Source organism: Culex pipiens, chromosome 1 (genome assembly GCF_016801865.2).
Source record: "Culex pipiens pallens isolate TS chromosome 1, TS_CPP_V2, whole genome shotgun sequence".
Taxonomy (NCBI): domain Eukaryota; kingdom Metazoa; phylum Arthropoda; class Insecta; order Diptera; family Culicidae; genus Culex; species Culex pipiens.
This window is the reverse complement of record NC_068937.1, coordinates 38,603,192-38,630,022: the sequence shown is the minus strand read 5'-3', so window position 1 is coordinate 38,630,022 and position 26,831 is coordinate 38,603,192. Positions and strand designations below refer to the sequence as shown.

At 31.6% G+C, this 26,831-nt stretch overlaps 1 protein-coding gene across 8 annotated transcripts in view; it reads right to left on the bottom strand.

Moving 5' to 3' along the window:
• Positions 1–645: 645 nt before the first annotated feature.
• Positions 646–26,831, bottom strand: part of LOC120423869 (fasciclin-1) — a 634,253-nt gene continuing 608,067 nt past the window's right edge. For 7 of the 8 annotated variants that reach the window (XM_052706257.1, XM_052706258.1, XM_052706256.1 and 4 more), the window contains 3 exons: positions 16,943–17,087; positions 9,712–9,747; positions 646–3,945 (listed from right to left, as the gene is read on the bottom strand). In XM_052706257.1, the coding sequence (XP_052562217.1) occupies positions 3,719–3,945; positions 9,712–9,747; positions 16,943–17,087 (408 nt within the window). In that variant the 3' untranslated portion in view covers positions 646–3,718. The remainder of the gene's footprint in view (positions 3,946–9,711; positions 9,748–16,942; positions 17,088–26,831) is intronic. The other variant, XM_052706261.1, reaches the window with a different exon arrangement.

The following is a 26,831-nucleotide window of genomic DNA, read 5'->3' as shown; positions in this document are numbered from 1 at the left end:
TGCCTCCTTTTTTGCCTGCACTTGTTTTTGCTTTGTTTGCGAGTTTATCGCAAACAAGTTTGTGAGTTTGGCAAACTGTCAAACACGAAAAAGGGCGAGTTTGTTTGATTGTTTGTTATAGTCTAATACCTCCTTAAGCAGACTTGATTTTGACGAAGTCTGAGTCATTGTTGATGTGCTTTTATGACGCTCAGTTGACATAATCAATTTCTGAGTTATTTTCACGCAAAAACAGTCAAAACCAAACTCACGTATGATTTTTGAAGTTATCTTTTTACTCAAATTTGATTGAATTTTACCAGTTTTAGGAATAAACTCGCCCATAACTGAGTGAAAAAAAAATCATAAAGTCATTCACGAATATTCTAAATCACTGAGATTTTGTAAAAAAACAGAACCTTCTCAAAAAGAGTAAAAAATGGCAAATGCAAGATTTTAGCGAAAAACTGAGTGAAATTCAACTAGATCTGCGTAAAATTACTCAAATTTGACATTTGTCCCTTTTACTCTTTTCTGGGTAGGATCGGTTTTGATGAAATCTAATTTTCAAGAAATTTGAGCAAAAAATAATCAAAAATAAGTTATTTCAAACGAGCGTGTAGTGCTCCGCAAATGAACGACAGTTTCCTGGCCTCTGCTTTCTTCTTTCTCTCATGACAGCTGTGTCTACAAAACAATGAAAAGGCCTTTTGTAGGGTGGCGGGAATGGGGAAAATTTCCGTAACGACGTGTCAATTTCATCTAATTTATTACAACTTTTTTTTTCGAATAAGGCACACCAACTGATTGAGGTTAGGTCGAAACAATTTCTTACTTTTGCGAAAACATTTTGATTCTAATATCAAACTTTTTTTTGACAGCGCTGGCGCAGGAAACTGACGTGCATTTGAAATCATTTTTTCGAAATCGGTGTATAAAAGCATTTTATTTTCACGATTAAAACAACAATACCTCTAGTCTGGCGTGATTCAGCTGTCGTTTGCGAATTTGGCGTCAACAGGTTTCACCTTCTTTTTTTGCGTTTGATGACAACTCTGTATTTGACAGTGACTTACCTTCATTTCTGTTTACCCTGATTCATTTGTCTGCACGCTCATCCGAAATAGCTCATTTTTGAGTTGTTTTCATTCAGTTTCGTTAAGTTTTAGCTGAATTAGCAACGAAAATAAACTATGTTTTGACAAATAATTTGTTGGTAAATAACTAAGAAATGAGTAGTTTAGGATGAGCGTATGCTGAAGGTGGTATTCCACTACGGCAAAATTTCAGAAATAGTTTCCGACATACTTTTTCAAACAACACGGAAACTGTCAAAACTGACAAGTTTGCAAACAAAATTTTGAAGGACACAAGCTGTCAAACGCAAAGTTGGAGTCACGCATTTATTTAAAATTCCCACCTTTCTTTAGCTTGGTTTGACAAATATTTATGAAACGACGATTTTTCTTTATTTAACTACACGCTCTTCGCCTCCCATTTTGCCGTTTATTTACAGAGCAGAAAGCAACTTTGAAAAAAGTTGTTCTAATTAAAGTCCCACCTTTAATTTAATAACCTTGCCGATTTGACAGTTTGCGTTTTGGCAGTGCTGCCAATTTCACACTCAAAAAACCTTTCACCACATAGTTGCATGAAAATTCCAGTGGCAGCCCATTTTTGGTTCAGAACAACGTTTTACAGGAGTCATGCAACTGTCACAGTGAATTCACGTCATCCCAACTTGATTCTCACATAGCCTGCACTCACACAATTGAACGTTACGTGAAATTCATGCCTGAAAAATTGGAGGCGTGGCTTACAGTCAGCTGTGTTTAGGTCTGCATGAAAATCTAGTCAAATCCACAGGGTAACTGGTATGGAAAAAATCCACTTACCTTTTCATGCTACATTGTGGTGAAATGTTTTGTGTGTCTGCAACAATGTTTGAAGAGGTTGCATGAAATTCCTGTCTGCAAATTTCAAACCGGGCGAGCAGTCTGAGGACGGTCAGTCTGCTGCTGATTCTCTTGAAGTGAACATCGTTTAATTTTTTTTGTCGATTCAGCTGGTCACTTTCTGACATTCCTCGTCGCGCTCTTTCAGCCAGATTTCTAGTTCGATGGTAAGTATTTTTGTAATCATGTTGTATTTAAAAAAAATCAAATTGCAATTGTTTTTTTCTAGATCCTCGTGAAGCAAATTTTCCAGCGCACAATCGTCGTCGACCTCCGAAAAGCCGAGAGAAACATAAATCCGGAGGAGCGCAAGGCCCAGCAAAACCAGGCCACCAAAGGTCGCAAAATGGAGACAAGTAAGCTGAGAAAGGCGCTAGAGGGAACCGACAGAAAATTAAGGCTGCTAAAGTGCTCCAGCATACCGGCCCGCACACCGTTACCGAAAATCCGGATACGTGAATCAAATTCAACAAAAATACAAGAAATCCACCCAACTTCAACCCTTCACCCGGGAAGCAGCTAAATTGCTAGTGAATTGTGATTAATAGTGTTTTATGAAATGTGATTAAGATTGTGGTTTAAAGATCGGAAAATCAAATCTTTTGACAATAAAAAGTTTAAAGAACTAATGACTTATGTATGATTATTTTTTTATCTGAAAAAAAATAATGAAATAACCCACTAAAATGCCAATTAAGAATCAGGTGAATTTGACATTCAGGTCATGTGAATATTGCATGGAGAGTCATGCTAATTTCACTAGAAATTCATGCAAACATTGCGTGATGCGGTAGTGAACAGCCATCGAGGGTCTGTGCACTGAGATTCAGTTCCCACATGACGTTCATGTCACTATTGCATGAAATGCCAAATGGAAAAAAATCACGTATATCTTCATGCAACATTGTGGTGAAAACTATTTTGAGTGCAGGGATATTTTTTTGCTGTTGTGTAAGAACGGATTTTTGTGAATCTTTTTGTTCGAAACCGAAAGTAGAAGCTCATTTTGTGATGCAAAAAATATTTCTCGTGTAAAATGTTATGTTTCTTTCTCTGATTTTGTGAAATACATATGTGTGTAACGGCAGTATCGTGTTCTGTCTTCTGTTCCTCAGTGTTTTTTGATGTGATGTATTTTTAAAGCGTAAAATCCGCCTACTTTTCTCTACGGTCGGAGATTTAAAATAATAAAATTCAATTAAAAGTCGTTGAACGAAATTCGGCGCTCAAAAAACAACATCTTTATCAAAACTTTCGTCCTCCATTCGTTCCGGGCGGCCAAAAAATGAGGCCAGCACTGCTTGAATGGAGATATATTTTTGCCTTTATCTTCAGCTCGGAAAAAGAGCCAGAGCCAGACGATGACTGCTGAAAAACTGGTGCAGCAAAGTGGAAAAATGGTTGCAGCCACAGACGGAGAAAGGGGTTTTTTTTAATTATTACGAAAATTTTAAGAGCTCGTCTTTTCTCGCTGGACTGAGGCAAAGAAAAGTCCACTTAATCTAGTGGCTGCGCCGAGAGAGAAATGCTGCAAAAATAATCTTGTGAAAACTAGAACGAGCGCGCGATTTTCTTTTCACTTTGCTCGACGCTGGGGCGATGATGAATTTTATTAGATAGGAAAAGAGCGTTTTTTTCGTGTCTTGTTTTCTGAGTTTTGTTTAGAAAAAGTCTCACACAAAATTCTCAAATTATTTTTTTCAAATTAAGGTGAAGCTCCTATCTATGTGATTATTCTCTCCTTCTTTTTTTCACGGAAATCGCTCGTCCAAACCTCCCACACCTTAGTGACCTCTCAGCGTGACCATAGTCACTAACGTCACGGCCGCCATCAGCAAGGCGCCCCCTTTACTGCTGCTCCAACTGGCCGTCCCGCTGGTGCTGATGTCGTTGTCCCGCACCAGCGGCAGGTCGATCACGTGGATGATGCCGTTGGTGCACTCCACGTCCGGCCGGAACACGTTCACCCACTCCTTCGGCTTCGGGCTGTCGCGCCACTGGATTTGGAATCCTGCGATGGGGTGGAAAAACGAAAAATAGTTTTGAGTTGTTATAAAGTCGAAAATGGAAATTATTTAAATTTGTTGGTTGGAAATGAAATTTGTGCTAATTAGTGTGATAAATATTTTGTGTTTTTGTGATGTATTTTTTTTTTCAGAAAGTAAACAAATGAAACGTTGATTGTTGATCTATTGGAACAATCTATGAGCAGTTCTCTACGGAATCGGTCTTTTTTCTATAATTTTAATTTTTGTATTTTTTAATCCGGCTGAAACTTTTTTGGTGCCTTTGGTATGCCCAAAGAAGCCATTTTGCATCATTAGTTTGTCCATATAATTTTCCATACAAATTTGGCAGCTGTCCATACAAAAATGATATGTGAAAATTCAAAATTCTGTATCTTTTGATGGAATTTTCTGATCGATTTGGTGTCTTCGGCAAAGTTGTAGGTATGGATATGAACTACACTGAAAAAAAATGATACACGGTAAATTTTTTTGGTGATTTTTAATTTCACTTTTTGTCACTAAAACTTGATTTGAAAAAAAAACACTATTTTTAATTTTTTTTATTTTTTGATATGTTTTAGAGGACATAAAATGCCAACTTTTCAGAAATTTCCAGAATGGGCAAAAAATCTTTGACCGAGTTATGATTTTTTGAATCAATACAGATTTTTTCAAAAAATCGAAATATTGGTCGCAAAAATTTTTCAACTTCATTTTTCGATGTAAAATCGAATTTGCAATCAAAAAGTACTTTAGTGAAATTTTGATAAAGTGCACCGTTTTCAAGTTATAGCCATTTTTAGGTGACTTTTTTTCAAAATAGTCGCAGTTTTTTATTTTTTTAAATTGGTGCCCATGTTTGCCCACCTTTGAAAAAAATATTTTGAAAAGCAGAGAAAATTCTCTATATTTTGCTTTTTTGAAATTTGTTGATACGACTGTAAAAATTTTTGGAACATTTCATTTTAAGGGAAATTTAATGTACTTTTTGAATCTACATTAGGCCGTCCCAAAAAAATGAAAAGTTGTCAAATCTTCGGTGCTCACCCCTAGAATGATAGATTAGGATGTCAGGAACAATGTTTTCATACAACAAAAAATTCCCAAAAATGGTTTACAACTCGCGCGCGGAGCTTGAATGAAAAAAGTGCATTTTTCGAGTATTTTTCAGAAATGCGAGTAACAATCATACTAAAGTCATTCAAATTTGGTCGCCTTGGGCTTCAAGTTATAGTTTAATGTCCCCTGAACAAATTCCTGTACAGACATAGTCCATAAAAGCTTGTGTTTGGGCATGGCAGGGCGTTTTAGGGAGAAAAAATTGTATTTTTTAGCCAAAAAATTTCAAAAATCACTCCCCAAAACGAGCCAAAAAATTTTGCAGCCAAAACTAATGCATTCAGCTTATAGGAAATTTTACGGAGATCATTTTGCTTTTTTTAACATTCAATTTATGTCCACGCAAAGCCGAGATATTTGCATTTTAGTGAACAAAAAGTGACGAATTTTCAAAATTCTTGGTATATAAGCGTTTTTAGCATAAAACATTGGCTACTATGATTACAAACGGGAAGGCATATATTTTGGATATTTTTATTTTGCTCGCTCAAAAACGATATTTGTTAATAACATTTCATGAAAAAACATGAGATTTTCTCACAATGTGACGTAAACGACATATTTATAAGTACTGCTCTGTGCTCTTCTCGATATGAACAAATAAAGCTCTAATGGGTAACTTTTTTTGAAAAAATAAGTTTTTTATAAATGAATTTGTTTCATTCGAATGTACATACATAAAAAAATCACGTTCACAGCTTGGAGATATGAACTTTAATAAAATTAATTTTGATTTATGATTATTTGTCGTTTACGTCACATTGTGAGAAAATCTCATGTTTTTTCATGAAATGTTATTAACAAATATCGTTTTTGAGCGAACAAAATAAAAATATCCAAAATATATGCCTTCCCGTTTGTAATCATAGTAGCCAATGTTTTATGCTAAAAACGCTTATATACCAAGAATTTTGAAAATTCGTCACTTTTTGTTCACTAAAATGCAAATATCTCGGCTTTGCGTGGACATAAATTGAATGTTAAAAAAAGCAAAATGATCTCCGTAAAATTTCCTATAAGCTGAATGCATTAGTTTTGGCTGCAAAATTTTTTGGCTCGTTTTGGGGAGTGATTTTTGAAATTTTTTAGCTAAAAAATACAAATTTTTCTCCCTAAAACGCCCTGCCATGCCCAAACACAAGCTTTTATGGACTATGTCTGTACAGGAATTTGTTCAGGGGACATTAAACTATAACTTGAAGCCCAGCATTTCTGAAAAATACTCGAAAAATGCACTTTTTTCATTCAAGCTCCGCGCGCGAGTTGTAAACCATTTTTGGGAATTTTTTGTTGTATGAAAACATTGTTCCTGACATCCTAATCTATCATTCTAGGGGTGAGCACCAAAGATTTGACAACTTTTCATTTTTTTGGGACGGCCTAATGTACATTGATCTAGAAGGGTCATTTTTTCATTTAGAACAATTTTTTTCATTTAAAATTTCGTGTTTTTTCTTACTTTGTAGGGTTATTTTTTAGAGTGTAACAATGTTCTACAAAGTTGTAGAGCAGGCAATTACAAAAAATTAGATATATACAGCAATTCCATTTGAAAAGAGCCTAAACCGAAAAAAAAGTTCTCCAATCGGGCTCAAAAATTTTCTGGGGGTTCCTCGGCCAAAATAATTAGACCCGTATTTTTTTGTTTGGCCATTAGGGTGACCTACATCGTGCTAGGGTGGTTCGAAAAATGGCAATTTTCGTCATTTTTCGCAAAAATCACTTTTTTCGAAAAATCATATCTCCGCGCCATTTCATCCGATTTCAGCTGTCTTAGACGCAAAAGAAAGGTGATTAGTTTGGCCATTTGAGAAAAATTGTAAGAAGTTCCAAAAATCTAGCTTAACTATTGAAAAAGTCGTTTGAAAACTTAAAATGGCGTTTTGACCGTGTCTGGACCAAAGAGCCTATGTCTGAAAATATTTTTATCGGATTCCTCGGAAAATTTCACATATAATATCAAAAAATGGCGATGTCGTTTCGGAGATATGATTTTTTGAAAATAAAAACTGAGTTTTTCGACGCGCCACGCGCAAAAACAGGAAAATGACGAAATCGGCAAAAAATCAACTTTTTTCACTAAAACTGCGATAACTTAAAAATTTCAGCGATGACCTATATATGTCTGGGTACCAAAAGTTGCGTCTTTCAATTACAAAAATTTTGATACCCAGACATGTATAGGTCATCGCTGAAATTTTTAAGTTATCGCAGTTTTAGTGAAAAAAGTTGATTTTTTGCCGATTTCGTCATTTTCCTGTTTTTGCGCCTGGCGCGTCGAAAAACTCAGTTTTTATTTTCAAAAAATCATATCTCCGAAACGACATCGCCATTTTTTGATATTATGTGTGAAATTTTCCGAGGAATCCGATAAAAATATTTTCAGACATAGGCTCTTTGGTCCAGACACGGTCAAAATGCCATTTTAAGTTTTCATACGACTTTTTCAAATGTTAAGCTAGATTTTTGAAACTTCTTACTATTTTTCTCAAATAGCCAAACTAATCACCTTTCTTTTGCGTCTAAGACAGCTAAAATCGAATGAAATGACGCGGAGATATGATTTTTTAAAAAAAGTGGTTTTTGCGAAAAATTACGAAAACTACCATTATTTGAACCACCCTAGCACGATGTAGGTCACTCTAATGGAAAAAACAAAAAAATACGGGTCTAATTATTTTGGCCAAGGAACCCCCAGAAAATTTTTGAGCCCGATCGGAGAACTTTTTTTTCGGTTTACGCTCTTTTCAAATGGAATTGCTGTATATAAACATAAGGGGTTTGCTTGTAACCATCACGAGTTATCGCGATTCTACGAAAAAAAGTTTTGAAAAAGTTGGTCGTCGCTATTCTTGCCCGTTCATGGTCACTCGCGACAGACACGGACGACGAAACAAAGAGAAACGCAAAAAGTAACTTTTTCAAAACTTTTTTTCGTAGAATCGCGATAACTCGTGATGGTTACAAGCAAACCCCTTATGTTTACATATCAACATTTTTGTAATTGTCTGCTCTACAACTTTGTAGAACATTGATACACTCTAAAAAATAACCCTGCAAAGTTACAAAAAACTCGAAATTTTAAAATGAAAAATAATGTTCTAAATGAAAAAATGACCCCCCAATGTAGATTCGAAAAGTACATTAAATTTCCCATAAAATTACATGTTCCAAAAATTGTTACAGTTAAGTAGTTTTTTCAGTGTTTTTTTTCGATGAAAAATACGTTTTATCAGAATTCTGAGTAAGCCATCTAATCGGGCGTCTAATTTTACATAAAAGTCCTTTTGACACCAAATTTCTATCTCATCACCGTTTCAGGCTGCAAATTATTGAAAAACACCTCTTTTTTCGCATGCTCAAAAATGGAAGGGGTCGTACCGCCCCTCCGTCACGAGATATCAAAAAACGGACCTCGGATTCGTGATCAGGGACAAAAGTTACCCCTTAGGACAAAGTTTCACGCAAATCGAAGAGGGGTCGAATTACTCATATTGTAAAATATTGAAATTTTGAGTATTTTTTTTCGAAAATACGCACCCGAGCAGACGGAAATAACTTGGGAATAACATTTTTTTAAATTTAAAATTACTAGGCCAATAACATTTTATGGTATTTATTTGGTATTTATAACAAGATTTGTTATTCGCCGTTAAGATTTTTTTGTTATTGGGTTGTTATTTTGATAACAGACTCATACATTTTTTTGCTATTCTTCGAACAAATCTTTGTTATTATTTTTTGTTATTTTAACAACTAATCCGTTCATCCCAATAACAGTTGGCGGTATTCTTCCATAACAAACAATGTTATTCCAAGGTTGTTTTGGCTTTCATCCAATATCAGAACAATACCAAATTTTGTTATGACAACATAAACTGTTATTAAACTCTTATGCAAAAATGGATTTTGCTAGAAAATTCCATAAAACTTTTTGTTATTTAAACAGTATTTGTTATTGAAATGGCATGAATGTTGTTATTACCGTCTGCCCGGGTGGTTTGTTAAAAAGTGAGGGTGCTTAATGTTATAAGTTATAACTTATAACTATCGAAATTTATGAAAAAATCCGATCATTTGAACAATGAATTGAACTTCGTTTCAGAACTCCAATAAAGTTGACTGGGTGGTAGTGAAACAGTGGAACTAACGTGTAAACTGCTGAACTACACGAATGGCGAGTTGATTTCATCATTCAACTGCAGAAGTGCTACCATTCAATGTCAGCCCGTTGAGATTACATCGCTTTGCAGCAGTCTTGATTTGGGTGTTATGATAAAAATGCTGACACTTTTATTAAATTAGATTTTCAACTTTATAAAAAAAGAGCAACAAATTCCAAAATCTAAACAAACTGCAACTTTAATGATAATCGAACGATTGTTCTTGCTCTTCTTGCTTCATAGCTGTAATAATACAAATTGATTCTGTAACTTTGCATGTGTTCTCTGTAAAAAAAATGGCGAGTGAGTGTGTTTGCGTGCACGTGTCAAGCTGTGTGTTGTTTGTTGGATTTTTTGTTGTTGAGGTGTTTGTTGTGTCGTCAGTACACTTTGTAGGTAATCAAAAAAAGGACATTTTGTTCTGTTCTGTACTCTAACTGTCACTAAACACACACAACACTGACACGTGGAGGTGGAAACACTCACCAGATTGTAACGTCCCCGTCGTGTAATCATCTTCGTCTGGGTTGGGGTGTGAGTTTGATGATGATTTTGCGCGGCGCGTTATTTGGGGAATTGGGGAATTTTTGGGCGCAAAATGGGACAATTGGGGGAAACAAATGACACATAATTTATGGATGAATGATGTAATTTAAATTCACTTCTGTTCGAGAGAGATAGAGAGGGATAGCAGGTGTAATTGTGTGTGTTTGTGATTTTCGTTATCTCGAAACAATTGGCGGTTTAATGAGGCGGCTGTTGGCATGGTGTGTAAAGGGCTCGATTCAGGTCCCCTTTTGTGATGAAAAATTAATTCCACTCTGATTAAAGTTGAACTGGAGCGTTAATTGAAGGATTCGCAGCTCAGCTTGCGAAGTTGAAAATTAAACAAACAAGCCCCCCTCTTCGTACTACCAGCGGGGTTATCTCTCTCTTCCAGTACAACTCTCTTCAGCGAAAGAACTTGTTCGTCCACACCATAGTGCAAGCTCAACAGAGAATAGTCATCACTCAAGTCACGACTGCACGTTGAAAAGTCATGCCTCGTTTTTTTCCCACCAGTCCAAATTCGAGAGGAGGAAAATCAACATCAACACACACACCTACGTCCCACGTAGACAGAGCAAACTCTGGGAAATTAAGATTTCATTCCGAAACAAACGGCCTTTGCTGCCACACCGGAAACGAAACGGGTTAACGAAAAGAAAAGTGGTTCTTGTTGGAGTTGAACAAAACAAAAAAAGAACAAAAAAGCGATCACACACGGAAAGACTGGCAACACTGGAAAACGTCATGTGGTGGTGGTACCTTAACGGTGGCAAGAAACTTAAAGAACCCACTGAGCCAAAATTCTCAGTGGGAAAGAACGATTCTTCAAAATTTATTTACACGGAATCAAAAATCATTTGAGATGCACAAAAAAAAACTAGAGATTTTAAAAACCCTCAAAATTTAATCATGATCTTAATTAAATTCGAAAAAAAATCAGGGATGGTCATGCTTGGTCTAATGCACACAGAAGAAAATCAATCCCGAAATCGTGAATGGTGTTCATGAATTTAAGAACCACGACACAATTTATTCATGAATATTGTGCATTTGCACTATAAACGTGAATATATTATTTCCTGGTACTTAAATTCATGAACAAAGTTCGCGATTTCAAGAATTGATTTTTTTTCCGTGCAGGTAAAAAAATCACATTTCTAACCAAAAACTACTTTTAAGTGGCTATAAAATGAAAGTAGTGCACGATTTCAAATTTTATGTCAAGTACTTTTGTCGGATTATGATTTATTTTTCTTCGCAAATTGGTAACACTGCCAAATAAATTTTGGGTAAGCTGTGCCACAGCTCAAAAAGAAAAATGAGATTTTTCAAAAAACTGTATGAAAATTTTAATTAAGAAATTCAAGATATCAACTTCGAATATTTTAGAAGCCTTTTTACATGGACAGTTGCCAAAATTGCATGAAAACTTGTATGAACGAACTAATGAATGAAATGACTTCTTTGGCCATAGAAAAGGTCCACACAAAAGTTTCATTCAAATAAATAATTTTTCAAGAAATATAGCAAAATAATTATCAAAAAATGCTCATTCTTGGGAGAATTGCTCGTCATGCAATTGTTAGCATAAAAAATGAACATAAATTTGAGAGCAGCCCACACGTACAAAAATGAAAAAAAAATTCAAAATATTTATCTTGGGAAGGAACTTTCAAATTGATTTTGTATCTTCACTCTTCAGCAAAGTTGTTTTTAAATTCAGGAACAAAGTTTTTGCACTGGAAAAAAGCTAACCCATTTTTTAATCAAACTATTCAACAAAAAGAAAAAATATCTTTTTTTAATGTGTTAAAACTCAATTTAAAAAGTCAAATTGTTTTTAGGATATATCCATCTAATCAAACGATTTATTCGAGGTTAAAAATCAATATAAATATGAGTTTCCCAGCAATAGTGACAGGTTTTTTGCGAGTTGTTTTCCTGTTTTCTGTTTCCTTTACAACCAACTTTATTTGCATCCATTGTGATAAATGCCTTATACACAGCTGAAAGGATCCCCCAAAACTCTGTACTGCACTTACAAAACTACTGTTAGTCGATAAACTAAAGAAATAAACTGAATTGAATTGAATTGAAATAAATAAATATGAGTTTTTTAATTAGTTTAAACGTAAAAATATTTTTGATTGCATTTCGATTAAATTATGAAAAAAGAGTATTTTTTTTTTAAATATTAATATATTGATAATATCAAGTATTTGCACTTTATTGTCTTGTAGAGTTATCAATAATTCTAAATGGCTTAACGATTATGAAATTTTTGAGATAATCTAGAAACATGCAGCATTTTAAACTGTTCAAACTTAGAAATGAGTCAAATTTTCATATAATATACGAATTTAAAAATATGTATGCTTTTTACTTTTTTACAAGGTTGTTAATCGATAAAAGTATCGTCTAACCATAGCGGTAATGATTATTTATTTCGTTAATTCTATCGACGATAACGGACGATAACTATTTTTAAAATCTTTCTAAAATTGATTTTATCAATCAATATTATGTTAAATGTTCAAAGCTTTCACTAAGAATATATTTTTTAATAATTTAGTAAGTTTCAAAGCATAAATACTTAAAAAATACAAAATACAGTGTTTTTCGAAAATGCTCAAATTTAGAGGTTTTTTTTTGTAAAATACTCAAATTTTCACAAAATGCAGTATTTTTCTTTAAATACTAAAATTTTCATAATTTGCAGTATAGGTGTCAAACGATTCGAATGTTGGATGCATTTTCACTGATTTGGAGTTTTTTTGCATGAATTTTTAAAGTTTTCACAAAATACCATATATTCCATAAATACCGTGATTTGCGAAAATATTATTTTTTTTTTACAATTTGCGCAATATGGCGAAATGATGTATGCTTTTTCACTTTTAATGTTTTAGAGCAATTCCAGCTCAAATCAGGAATTTTTCGGGTACTTTTGTACCCAACCCTCTCCGATTACAATGAAACTTTGTAGACATGTTATCCTAGACCTATATAAGCCATTTTTGTGTATATGGAGCCAATAGTACTCGAAAACAACATTTGAGAAGGGTGTAAGGTATTTAAATATTTTTGTATTTTGCAATTTAAAAATTACTGTATCTCGAAGCCGTTGCGTCGTATCAAAAAGTGGTCAAAGACAAACTTGTAGGAAATTGGACGAGCTTTCTGAAAAAAATAAACTAAAAGAAAATAACACGCCATTTCTATGAGATTTTTCAATTTTTAAGTTTAAAAGTTAAATTTGAAGGTGATGTCACGATTTTTTTTCGTTCAAGTTTGAGGAAATAGCCTAAGATGTTACCAAAAGACTGACGAAAAATGCAGGATGGTATGTCTCTCCTAAAAAAATACAAAAATCATTTACTAAAACTGTTTTTTTGAAAAGTGGTCTAAACGTCGAAATTTTCAAAAACCGGTAGTGGGAATCGATTCCCCAGACAATTTTACATAAAAGTCTCCATATTGACCATTGTCCTATGTCCAATCCTTGTGAAGATACAGCGGTTTTAAAAATAAAAATGTTGAAAAAATTGGTTTTTTGGTGGTTTTTGGCAATTTCTATATGACAGACTTGGTTTTTCAGTCTCGTAAATATTTTTACCGGAAAGCTCGTCCAATTTCCCATAAGTTTGTCTTTGACAGCATTTCAATTGGATGTAAGGGCTTACAGATATAAGCTTAATTACATTGCTAATAACTGAAAATAGAATATTTTTTTCAGTGTGGTAGAAACCTGGATAGTAAATTAGCTTATATCTGTAAGCTCTTACATCCAATTGAAATGCTGTCAAAGACAAACTTATGGGAAATTGGACGAGATTTTCGGTAAAAATATTTACGAGACTGAAAAACCAAGTCTGTCATATAAAAAATGCCAAAAACCACAAAAAAACCCATTTTTTCAACATTTTTATTTTTAAAACCGCTGTATCTTCCCAAGAATTGGACATAGGACAATGGTCAATATGGAGACTTTTATGTAAAATTGTCTGGGGAATCGATTCCCACTACCGGTTTTTGAAAATTTCGACGTTTAGACCACTTTCAAAAAAAAAAACAGTTTTAGTAAATGATTTTTTTTATTTTTTTAGGAGAGACATACCATCCTGCATTTTTCGTCAGTCTTTTGGTAGCATCTTAGGCTATTTCCTCAAAAATTTTTAACGAAAAAAAATCGTGACATCACCTTAAAATTTAACTTTTAAACTTTAAAAGTTGAAAAATCTCATAGAGTTGGCGTACATTTTTCTTTCAGTGTATTTTTTTTCAAAAAGCTCGTCTAATTTCCTACAAGTTTGTCTTTAACCACTTTTTGATACGATGCAACGGCTTCGAGATACAGCAATATTAAAATTACAAAATACAAAAATATTGAAAACTCTTGCGCCCTTCTCAAATGTCATTATCGAGTGCAACTGGCTCAATAAACACAAAAATGGCTTTTATAGGCCTAGGATAACATGTCTAAGAAGTTTCATTGAAATCGGAGAGGGTCGGGTACAAAAGTACCAGAAAAATTCCCGATTTGAGCTGGAATTGCTCTTACACGGAATCAAAAATCAATTGAGATACACAAAAAAAAAACTAGAGATTTTAAAAACCCTCAAAATTTAATCTTGATCTTAATTAACTTCGAAAAAAAAAATCAGAGTTGGTCAAGCTTGGTCATGACTAATGCACACAGAAGAAAATCAATCCCGAAATCGTGAATTGTGTTCATGAATTCAAGAACCACGAAGGAATTTATTCATGAGTATGGTGCATTTGCACTATAAACGTGAATATATTTTTTGTCTTGCAGAGGTATCAATATTCCAAATGGCTAAACGATTATGAATTTAATGAATTATTCTAGAAAATGCCAAATTTTAAAATGTTCGAACTTAGAAATAAAAAAAACAAATAATATATACGAATTTAAAAATATTTCTGCTTTTTATAAATTTACAAGGTTGTTAATCGATAGATTTTTTTTGGTAAAAAACTATTTTTTTTGGCAAAATGCTTTTTTTTTATTTTAAAAAAACTGAAGTTTTCATAATTTGCAGTATGGGTATCAAGCGATTCGAAATTTTGGATGAAATCTCACTGATTTGGTATTTTTTGGATGAAATACTATTTTTTCACAAAATACCATTTTTTTAAATACTCAAATTTTAATAATTTGCAATATGGGTATCAAACGATTCGACTTGTTGGATGCATTTTCACTGCTATAGAGTTTTTTTTTAGAAAGAAATAATTTTTTTTACAGAATAACGTTTTTTTCTGAAAATATTGCAGTTTTTATAATTTTCAATACGGGTATCAAAACGATTTGAAATTTCAAATCCATTTTCACTGTTTTAGAGTTTTTGGAATTAAATACTCCAATTTTCACAAAATATCGTAATATTTTGGAAGCACTAAAATTTTCATAACTTGCAACTTGTAACCTGTCGTCGATAATGTTACTGCCTAACGATAGCGATAAATTCAAAAAATAAAACTAAATACCGTGATTTTTTAAAATACTCAAGTTTTCATAATTTGCGTAATATGGCGAAATATTATATGTTTTTTCACTTTTAATATAGTTTTTTTTGTAAATACTAAAATTTTCACAAAATGCATGTAATTTTCACAAAATGCAAAATGCACTATGGGTCAAACGATTCGAAATTTTGGATGCTTTTCACTGATTTGGAATTTTTTGGATAAAATACTAAAGTTGTCACAAAATACCATATTTTTTTTAGAAAATACTTAAATTTTAATAATTTGCAATATAGGTATCAAACGATTCATAATTATGAATGCATTTTCACAGTCCTATATTTTTTAAGGAGGTTCTAAAATTTTCACAGAATAACGTATTTTTTGAAATTTCTGCAATTTTTATAAGTTTCAATACGGGTTTCAAACGATTTGAAATTCATTGAAATTTGGGTATCAAACGATTTCTTTCAAAAAACTTTTAAACATTGCATTGCAAAATGCATTATTTTGTAAAAATTTAAGTATTTCTTGAAAAAACTCTTATAAAAGTGAAAAAGCATACACAATTTCGCTTCTTTTGATATCCATATTGCAAATTATGAATGTTTGAGTATTTTCAAAAAAAAAAATAATAATGCAAAGAAAAGTTAGGCCGTTGCAAATATTTTTCAAAGTTTATGTCGCCCTCCCTTCAAAATTGTTCTGAAAAATCAGGGGGCAAAAAATATATTTTTCCAAAAAACTTCAAAATTTTCATGCAAATAGAAGTCGTATTAACTGAAAACAATCTAAAATGTACAGAATTGCAAAAAAAAAATATTTTTCGCAAAAATTAAAATTTTCGTCAATACTTAGATATTTTGTAAACTTATGATGGCAAAACAACTGGACAGGTGTGAAAAACGGATTTAACATGGAGATTTTACCATTTTCCGGGCAAATTCCACCGATTTTTTTCTGTTCGAAAATGCCAAACTGAATCGAACATCGTTTTTATTGCCTTTTTTAAATAAAAAAAACTATTTCGTTTTAAAGGTGTTTAAACAAGTCTACAAAAATTACCGGTTAAATTTGCCCGGAAAATGGTCAAATTTTTACTTTTCTTAAAATCTTTATATAAAGTATTGTTTTCGTGCATTTTTTGCGACAGCTGAATCTTACTAATCTAAAAGCATTGTATGGTTGTTGTCATGTTGAATTCGGAGCCATAGAAGAAATTTTTAAATTTTTATTGCCAGATTTAAGCTTTTTAGTCATATTAAAGCACAATTCAATTACTAAATTGTTGAAATTATTAATTATTTTCAGTTTTTAAAAATCTGTATATTCAGATATTTGTGATTTTATGATCGAAAAATCTGTAAAATACAGATTTATCTGTATATCTGGCATGGTTGGCAATTTAGTACCACACACCCAGTGAGAATTTTGGCTCGAGCCTCGAGTCTATCTGGCTCGAGATCGAGCCTGAATCGAGTCGGACTCGAGCCAAAATTCTCAGTGGGTCTATTGACAGTTAATTTTCTCAGTGTTGCCAGAAATGTCGCGCTTTCCGTGCCTAGATTGGCTTCCCCCAAAAAAAAAAAAACAAAAGACGACGAAATGAACTATGGACTACAGCAGAGAGCGAATGAATTCAAGAGCAAAAAACTTTGCAGCAGGATAGAGTACTCACTTCGGTCCTCCTCCCGGACCCGGATCTGCAGGTTGTGCGGCCCGACCGTCGGCAGGATGAGCGAATCGTTGGACATGCTTTTCAGGTCCGCCATGGTAAACACCCGGTCCGCCACCACCAGATGGCGCTCCAGCACGGATCTTGTCTGTTGGCGTTGTTGTTGTAGTTGTTGAAGAACATGAAACGAGAGGGAAGAGATGAAAAGAAGATTAAAGAAACTGGCAGCACTGCTGGGATGGGTGCGGGTTGCATACGATGCAGGCGCGCGCAGATGCAAATAAGCGTATTACATGCCGACATTTTTCGACTGTTCCAGGGCTAATTAGGGTACTTTGGGGCAAAAAAGGGACTCGATAAAAACGAGAAAAATTAGCATTCCAAGTTGGCAACACGGGCCCCCAAACTCGCCCTCGTTTGCCTAAAGGAATGTCTGAAGTGCTAGTTGCATTTCAACAGACCCCAGACCTTCGGAGGAGCAGAGATACGTTGTTTATTCGTGTTTTCCCAGCGTAAAGAATTAGCACATCAGAAGTCGTAGTGTCTGCAGGCAGCGTGAGTCCTCGAGAGGAACGAAAGCAGCAGAACTGTAATCCGGTTTGAGGAACGATTTAAATTTTAGAAAGGTTTGCTACCGCTGTACTACTGCTAGAGAAGGGGGCTAGCTCTCGAATCTCGACTTGAATAAAGTAGAAGATTAAATTTGCGCATTCTAGCTTGAATGCTTGCAAGCGTGCTTAGCAAACATGGTAAATTGGGCTCTGCTTTTCACGAATGATTTGGAAAAAGAGATTTGCCGGTGTGGAGTGCTAGGTAAATATTTTATTTTAATGAAGACGCATGATACATCATTGGGAAAATGTTGAAGAAAAATCAATACAAGGTCTTTAAATTTAGAAAAGGTTTAGTTTATTCGACTTTTAAACGCTCTGTTTCCATAATTTAATAGTTTGACCATAAAAAATCAAGGCAATCCATTAATTGTTAAATCAAATGAGAAATCCTCGCAAAATTCGGTCGATTTTTAAATTTTTTGGTAGGGATTAGGGCGTCCAATTTTCCCGGGTTTTGAATTTCCCGGGAAACGGGAAAAATATTTTTGGAATCCCGGGAATTCCCGGGATCCCGGGAAATTTTTGAATCAGTAATAAAATCTATGTTTCATTATATTTGTTATGTTTTCAAGCTTAAAATCATTGAATTAGCTTAATAATATCAAATGGTTATAATCCTCACTTCAATCTAAACAAAGACGACAGTTTTAAAATAGCCTAAAAGATTTTTTTTGTCTTTGTGGTGTTTAGGATTTTATATCAACTACTATTTTTAATTCCAGTATGATTAATCAATTTTTTATTTGCGAATCAAATTACATAATTCTTGAGTTTTTTTTTTGAAAAGGTCCAATAAGCTTTTGTCTTTCATATATTTATAGGACCTTTTCAAAAAAAACTTTGGAATTCTTTTATATTTTTTTTTCTTTTATATATTTTTATGTGACATGACTAAAACAGGTTAAAAAAATTATTTTATATGACTAAAAAACAAAAAACGACAATAAATAAAATGATACCAGTCAATGTAAAATTTTTGATAAGTTTTGAATTCATTGTTTTATATAGAATATATTTTTCAAATTATCTTCAAGTTACTACCGCCAACCGAGGGAAAATCAGAATTACAGTCTAAATAGGTACAGGAGATTTTAGAGCAATACATTTGGAAGTACAAATTGTTTTGTTCTGTTCCTGTTTTAACCGAAGTCATCCAAAACGTCATGCAATTATTTTTTGCTTTAATAGCTGTATTTATTCGTTACATTTGTACGTATTTGCCCTAGATGCCGGTGTTTGATTATAAATAATTTGATATGAGATTGTTTTTTTTTTTCAATTTAAAATCGAAAATATACGTAAATATATCCAGTCTTTCAAAAAAATTAAATAATAGAGAAAAAAAAATTAAAGCACTAGGCATTTTGCGGACCTGTTAACTAAAATTATAATATTTTTTTTCCTAAAAAGCCAATTTAATGCTGAGATTTGCTGAATACAAATTTTAATTCATTTTATTGTTCTACTATTTTCACAACCAAATCTGAATTTCCAGACCAAAATATGATTTTTTTTTTCAATTTCGGGAATTCCCGGGACAAATTATAGAAAATCCCGGGATTCGGGAATTCCCGGTTTAGGAAAAATCCCGGGATTTTTGTCCCGGGAATTCCCGGGATGGACGCACTAGTAGGGATCTTCTCTATGACATTTAATATAGTTTTTGAATCTGCAATAGACGAGAAGAGTATTTTTTTCAATTTTCAATTTGTCAACAAATTTCGTAATAAGGCTACGTCATTTGTGAATGGTTCTAAAAAAGATTTTCCAAAATTAGTCATTTTAGATTTTAGATATTTTTTAAATATGTAAATAAGGGAGCAAAAAAGACATCTTTTTAGCTCTAGAGAAGTTTGACGCCAAGTCATAAGTTTAAAAAAGTGAATTATGAAATTTCGAAGATTCTTTAAACATGTCTTTATTTATGATCAAAACCAAATTTGCACTTGAAAGAATTTTCCAAATCTTTTGGAAAAAATAATCCTTTATGGAAATATAGTACTTACCTTTGACGAAAACAGCAAAAAACATTTTTTACGAAAGTTTGTTTGTTTAAATGAGCAATTCCAGCTCTAATCAGGAATTTTTGAAAAGTGGTCTAAACTTCAAAATTAACAAAATCCAATTGTGGAAATCGATTCTCTAAAAAACTTCAAAGTCTCCATATTGACTAATGTCCTAAGTCCTTCCTTGTGAAGATACAGCGGCTTAAAAAAAAAGTTGAAAAATAGGTTTTTTGTTGGTTTTTGGCAATTTCTATATGACAAACCTGATTTTTCAGTCTCGTACATACTTTTACCGGAAAGCTCGTCCAATTTCCCATAAGTTTGTCTTTGACAGCATTTTAATTGGATGTATAGTAGGGTGGGTACGTTTTTCAAAAAGTTCTCGGATCAAGTTTTAGTATGGTTCCCCTTGTAGGGCATGTCCATAGGGACTTTCATGCCAAATATTAGCTCATTTGGTTGTAAACTGGCTGCGCGCATCAGGGTTAAAGTTTACATGGGAATTACTATGGGAAATTGGAACTTTTTGTTCAAACGCTCCTACAGGTCTGGGAAAATCACGCGCCAACTTCTGGTATGGTCAGGCCTATGGGGAATGGTCTGGAGAACACTTTTCCCGAAGAGAGCATATGGATTCGTTGTCCCTAGATCTGGCGCATCGGCAAACAATTCGATGTCTCCGGAATCAACGGTTTTCCCTCAAAAAGCATAAAATTTTCCTTAGCATGCTATGAAAGTTTGATGAACACCGCGACGCCATATGTCAGATAACTACCACGTGGGTGAGAAACGGCTGGAATATTCAATTGCAAACCTTCTTTTAACTAGAAAATGATCATTTCGAGTAATCCTGATATTATTTAGTCGAATTCAGAATCTTTGCATAGCAAATTTGTATTTTTTTTGCAAATATTTCAACCACGTGGTAGCTGCCTGACGTATGGCGTCGCGGTGTTCATCGAGCTTTCATAGCATGCTAAGGAAAATTTTATGCTTTTTGAGGGAAAACCGTTGATTCCGGAGACATCGGATTGTTTGCCGATGCGCCAGGTCTAGGGACAATGGATCCATATGCTCTCTTCGGGAAAAGTGTTCTCCAGACCATTCCCCATAGGCCTGACCATACCAGAAGTTGGCGCGTGATTTTCCCATACCTGTAGGAGCGTTTGAACAAAAAGTTCCAATTTCCCATAGTAATTCCCATGTAAACTTTAACCCTGATGCGCGCAGCCAGTTTACAACCAAATGAGCTGATATTTGGCATGAAAGTCCCTATGGACATGCCCTACAAGGGGAACCATACTAAAACTTGATCCGAGAACTTTTTGAAAAACGTACCCACCCTAATGTATAGGCTTACAGATATATGCTAAATTACATTGCACATAACTGAAAAAAGGAAATTTTTGTCAGTGTGGTAGAAACCTGGATAGTAAATAAGCTTACGTGAATATTAAAACGAGTCAAATTAAAAAGCTGTCAAAGACAAACTTATGAGACTCGATTCCCACTGTTGGTTTTTAAAAATGTGGATGCTTAGACCACTTTTCAAAAAAACAGTTTTAGTAAATGATTTTTGTGTTTTTTTTAGGAGAGACATACCATCCTGCATTTTTCGTGAGTCTTTTTGTAACACCTTGGGTTATTTCTTTTAAAAAATTGAGCCAAAAAAATCGTTACATCACCTTAAATTTTAACTTTAAAACTTAAAATTTTAAATATCTCATAGAAATGGCGTGTATATTTCTTTCAGTGTATTTCCGTCTTCCTACAAGTTTGTCCTACAGGTTTGTCTTTGACCACTTTTTGAGACGACGCAACGGCTTCGAGATACAGTGATTTTTAACAAATTTTTAAATTACAAAATACAAAAATATTTAAATAACGTACGCCCTTCTTAAATGTTATTTTCAAGTACAATTGGCTCCATATACACAAAAATGGCTTATATAGGCCTGGGATAACATGTCTAAAAATGTTTCATTAAAATCGGAAAGGGTCGGGTACAAAAGTACCAGAAAAATTCCTGATTTGAGCTGGAATTGCTCCATATAAAATTGGATTAACAGTTTCCAAGAAACTATCGATTCAAAATTGAGGGCCGAATAGGTAGCTATTAGAAAATGTCTAGTTTCTAATAATCATTTTTCGAAATGTATTTTTTTTTGTTGCAAAAAGCCAAACCATAGGTCGGATCAACAATGTCCAAAAAAGAACAAATGTATATAAGTTTCTCAGCCATTCATTTTTTCAGAGATGGACAAGATTGGACACTATTTAAAGATAGATTTTTTTCTGAAAATTTTAATCAAATCTTAACAAAAAATTGCTTTAACTTTAAAGCGGTGCATTCAATCAAAAATTTACAAAAGTACTTTTTGGCTCCAAAATCAATTTTACATCCACAAATTAAATTTTTGATAGTTAAAAAAAAAGTTATTTTGAAAAAGCATAACATATTTTTGGATGTAAAATTGATTTAGGAGCCAAGAAGCACTTTAGTGTATTTTTGATTGAATGCATAGCTTTAGAGTTAAAGCATTTTTTTGTTAAGATTTGATTAAAATTTTCAGAAAAAAAATCTATTTAAATGGTGTCCATTCTTGTCCATCTCTGAAAAAAAAACAATGATTTTTGCAATTTTTGTAATTTTTGTAATTTTTGTAATTTTTGTAATTTTTGTAATTTTTGTAATTTTTGTAATTTTGTAATTTTTGTGATTTTTGTAATTTTTGTAATTTTTGTAATTTTTGTAATTTTTGTAATTTTTGTAATTTTTGTAATTTTTGTAATTTTTGTAATTTTTGTAATTTTTGTAATTTTTGAAATTTTTGTAATTTTTGTAATTTTTGTAATTTTTGTAATTTTTGTAATTTTTGTAATTTTTGTAATTTTTTGTAATTTTTGTAATTTTTGTAATTTTTGTAATTTTTGTAATTTTTGTAATTTTTGTAATTTTTGTAATTTTTGTAATTTTTGTAATTTTTTGTAATTTTTGTAATTTTTGTAATTTTTGTAATTTTTGTAATTTTTGTAATTTTTGTAATTTTTGTAATTTTTGTAATTTTTGTAATTTTTGTAATTTTTGTAATTTTTGTAATTTTTGTAATTTTTGTTATTTTTGTTATTTTTGTAATTTTTGTAATTTTTGTAATTTTTGTAATTTTTGTAATTTTTGTAATTTTTGTAATTTTTGTAATTTTTGTAATTTTTGTAATTTTTGTAATTTTTGTAATTTTTGTAATTTTTGTAATTTTTGTAATTTTTGTAATTTTTGTAATTTTTGTAATTTTTGTAATTTTTGTAATTTTTATAATTTTTGTAATTTTTGTAATTTTTATAATTTTTGTAATTTTTGTAATTTTTGTAATTTTTGTAACTTTTGTAATTTTTGTAATTTTTGTAATTTTTGTAATTTTTGTAATTTTTGTAATTTTTGTAATTTTTGTAATTTTTGTAATTTTTGTAATTTTTGTAATTTTTGTAATTTTTGTAATTTTTGTAATTTTTGTAATTTTTGTAATTTTTGTAATTTTTGTAATTTTTGTAATTTTTGTAATTTTTGTAATTTTTGTAATTTTTGTAATTTTTGTAATTTTTGTAATTTTTGTAATTTTTGTAATTTTTGTAATTTTTTGTAATTTTTGTAATTTTTTGTAATTTTTGTAATTTTTGTAATTTTTGTAATTTTTGTAATTTTTGTAATTTTTGTAATTTTTGTAATTTTTGTAATTTTTGTAATTTTTGTAATTTTTGTAATTTTTGTAATTTTTGTAATTTTTGTAATTTTTTGTAATTTTTGTAATTTTTGTAATTTTTGTAATTTTTGTAATTTTTGTAATTTTTGTAATTTTTTGTAATTTTTGTAATTTTTGTAATTTTTGTAATTTTTGTAATTTTTGTAATTTTTGTAATTTTTGTAATTTTTGTAATTTTTGTAATTTTTGTAATTTTTGTAATTTTTGTAATTTTTGTAATTTTTGTAATTTTTGTAATTTTTGTAATTTTTGTAATTTTTGTAATTTTTGTAATTTTTGTAATTTTTGTAATTTTTGTAATTTTTGTAATTTTTGTAATTTTTGTAATTTTTGTAATTTTTGTAATTTTTGTAATTTTTGTAATTTTTGTAATTTTTGTAATTTTTGTAATTTTTTTTATTTTTTTTTTAATTTTTTTATTTTTTTTAATTTTTTTAATTTTTTTAATTTTTTTAATTTTTTTAATTTTTTTAATTTTTTTAATTTTTTTAATTTTTTTAATTTTTTTAATTTTTTTAATTTTTTTAATTTTTTTAATTTTTTTAATTTTTTTAATTTTTTTAATTTTTTTAATTTTTTTAATTTTTGTAATTTTTGTAATTTTTATAATTTTTGTAATTTTTGTAATTTTTGTTTAAATCAAGAAACTCATCATAAGCCATAATTATTTGTTTTGAAAATGATGAAATCGAAGCGTCAAATATGGAATATTTTGAACTTTCAAAAAATATATTTTGGAAATAATATATTTTATAAGTTTGATAGCTTATAATTCAACTCTCAAACAATTTTAGACGGATCTGGTCCTGGCTTCTGTGACGTATCGAGTATCTTAGTAATGTAAATGGCTCGATAATTAATTACCACCGAGCGACCCTCTAGACCGCATTGCTTGCAAGCACTAAATCAGCCATGAAGAAGATGTTCGAGGCTGCCCGCAATATCCGCCAGATTTACTTCCCTTTCTGAATAATCTCTTGACAAAAATATTGTTATTTTTTAACAGTAAAAAAAACATTGCAATGGTTCATTTGAAAATAAGGACGGATTACTTTAAAAATGAGTAAATTCACATCTATTTCAATGTAGTTCCTCATAAGTTGAGGTAAACTTACATAACAAGAGGTTCTAAAATACCTTAAAATTTTAAAACTTTTCAAAATTACACTTTTTTACTGTGTAAGTTGAACAAAGAATATCAAGTAAATTTTGTGTTAAAAATCCTTCAATATTTCTGAAATTTGATTCTAACCTTGAAAAAAAAAAAACTAAAAATATGACAAAATGAAAGTTGAGTTCAGATAGCACAACTTCATCGAAAAGTTCCAGCGCTGTTCGCTGGCCAACAATCGCGCTAAATGGCTCTCTGGAGGGTCCCCCTGCCAGAAGGCACGGGGACAAAGTCACAACATAAATTTGCATAATTTTATTCGCAGTTGGAGAATCGCTGCAAGCTACTTTTCCTCGGCAGTCCTTGTGCAAATTATTGCAGCTTTTCGTCCGCTTTTTGCGGGTGGTGGAGAAGGAAACTGCGCGACCGCAAAACAGGACACCATCTCGGGGAGCACTTTGGGCGGCGGTGGTGACAAGTTGCGTCCCAAGTAGCTTCCCACCGGAATGCCTTCCGGGAAGGAAGGGAAATTTTCCACTTTGATCTATTTTTATTTGCCAGTTTTGCCTTTTGTTTGACTATAATTTATAATCCTTTCTGGGAAATCTGATTTAAACTGATTATTTTTTTTCTTATTAATCATTTTTTAACATTTTCTTCCAGATTTAAATATTTATTTTGCTAATCGTTAAGTTATCAAAAACCCCTAATTTTTTTTAAAGTTTTTTTCTCAAAATGAAAAACGCGTAAGGTCACATAAATCTCTCCCACCCCTTTCCCCACAAAGAAAAATGTCGCCAATTTCCCCCTTAAAATTTCCCCCTTAAAATTTCCCCAGACGGCAATAAGTGGCGCGGCGACAGAACCAGAAAAATGAAAGTCAACAGAGACGCCAAAAGCTGGCTTCTGCTTCTGGTACCTACTTCCGTCGCCTGCCTGTCAGCCGGCTCGCCTGCTGCGATTCAATAAACAAATTGCTGGAGGGGCAAATAAAAGCTCCCCTTTGAGCCAAGCCAAGGTTAGCTTGGTGCTGGAAAATGGTGGAAAATGGAATGAAAAGCTTCGCCGTGGAAGTTTATTATTATCTCGCGAAGGGAGTCACTCGCTTGAATGGAATTAAGATGAAAAGAGTTTTTTTTTTTTTTTGAGAATTTGTTTCATTTTAGAAGGAGCTATTAAAAGTTTTGTTATTTGCAGGATTTGCGGCAAATCATTTTTGGGGCACATTTTATGAAGTTTTTATGAGTTGATTTGACTAATTTAATGAAAAATTTGATTTTTAATCAATTTTCGCAGCAGTTTTGATGCAGTACAAATTTATTCAATTTATTTGAACTCAAAATTTGATAGATGAATTAAGCTAAAGAAAATAAAAAAAAGAATAACAATCCTAAAAATGTCAAAAATGTCAAAAATGTCAAAAATGTCAAAAATGTCAAAAATGTCAAAAATGTCAAAAATGTCAAAAATGTCAAAAATGTCAAAAATGTCAAAAATGTCAAAAATGTCAAAAATGTCAAAAATGTCAAAAATGTCAAAAATGTCAAAAATGTCAAAAATGTCAAAAATGTCAAAAATGTCAAAAATGTCAAAAATGTCAAAAATGTCAAAAATGTCAAAAATGTCAAAAATGTCAAAAATGTCAAAAATGTCAAAAATGTCAAAAATGTCAAAAATGTCAAAAATGTCAAAAATGTCAAAAATGTCAAAAATGTCAAAAATGTCAAAAATATCAAAAATGTCAAAAATGTCAAAATGTCAAAAATGTCAAAAATGTCAAAAATGTCAAAAATGTCAAAAATATCAAAAATGTCAAAAATGTCAAAAATGTCAAAAATGTCAAAAATGTCAAAAATGTCAAAAATGTCAAAAATGTCAAAAATGTCAAAAATGTCAAAAATGTCAAAAATGTCAAAAATGTCAAAAATGTCAAAAATGTCAAAAATGTCAAAAATGTCAAAAATGTCAAAAATGTCAAAAATGTCAAAAATGTCAAAAATGTCAAAAATGTCAAAAATGTCAAAAATGTCAAAAATGTCAAAAATGTCAAAAATGTCAAAAATGTCAAAAATGTCAAAAATGTCAAAAATGTCAAAAATGTCAAAAATGTCAAAAATGTCAAAAATGTCAAAAATGTCAAAAATGTCAAAAATGTCAAAAATGTCAAAAATGTCAAAAATGTCAAAAATGTCAAAAATGTCAAAAATGTCAAAAATGTCAAAAATGTCAAAAATGTCAAAAAAGTCAAAATGTCAAAAATGTCAAAAATGTCAAAAATGTCAAAAATGTCAAAAATGTCAAAAATGTCAAAAATGTCAAAAATGTCAAAAATGTCAAAAATGTCAAAAATGTCAAAAATGTCAAAAATGTCAAAAATGTCAAAAATGTCAAAAATGTCAAAAA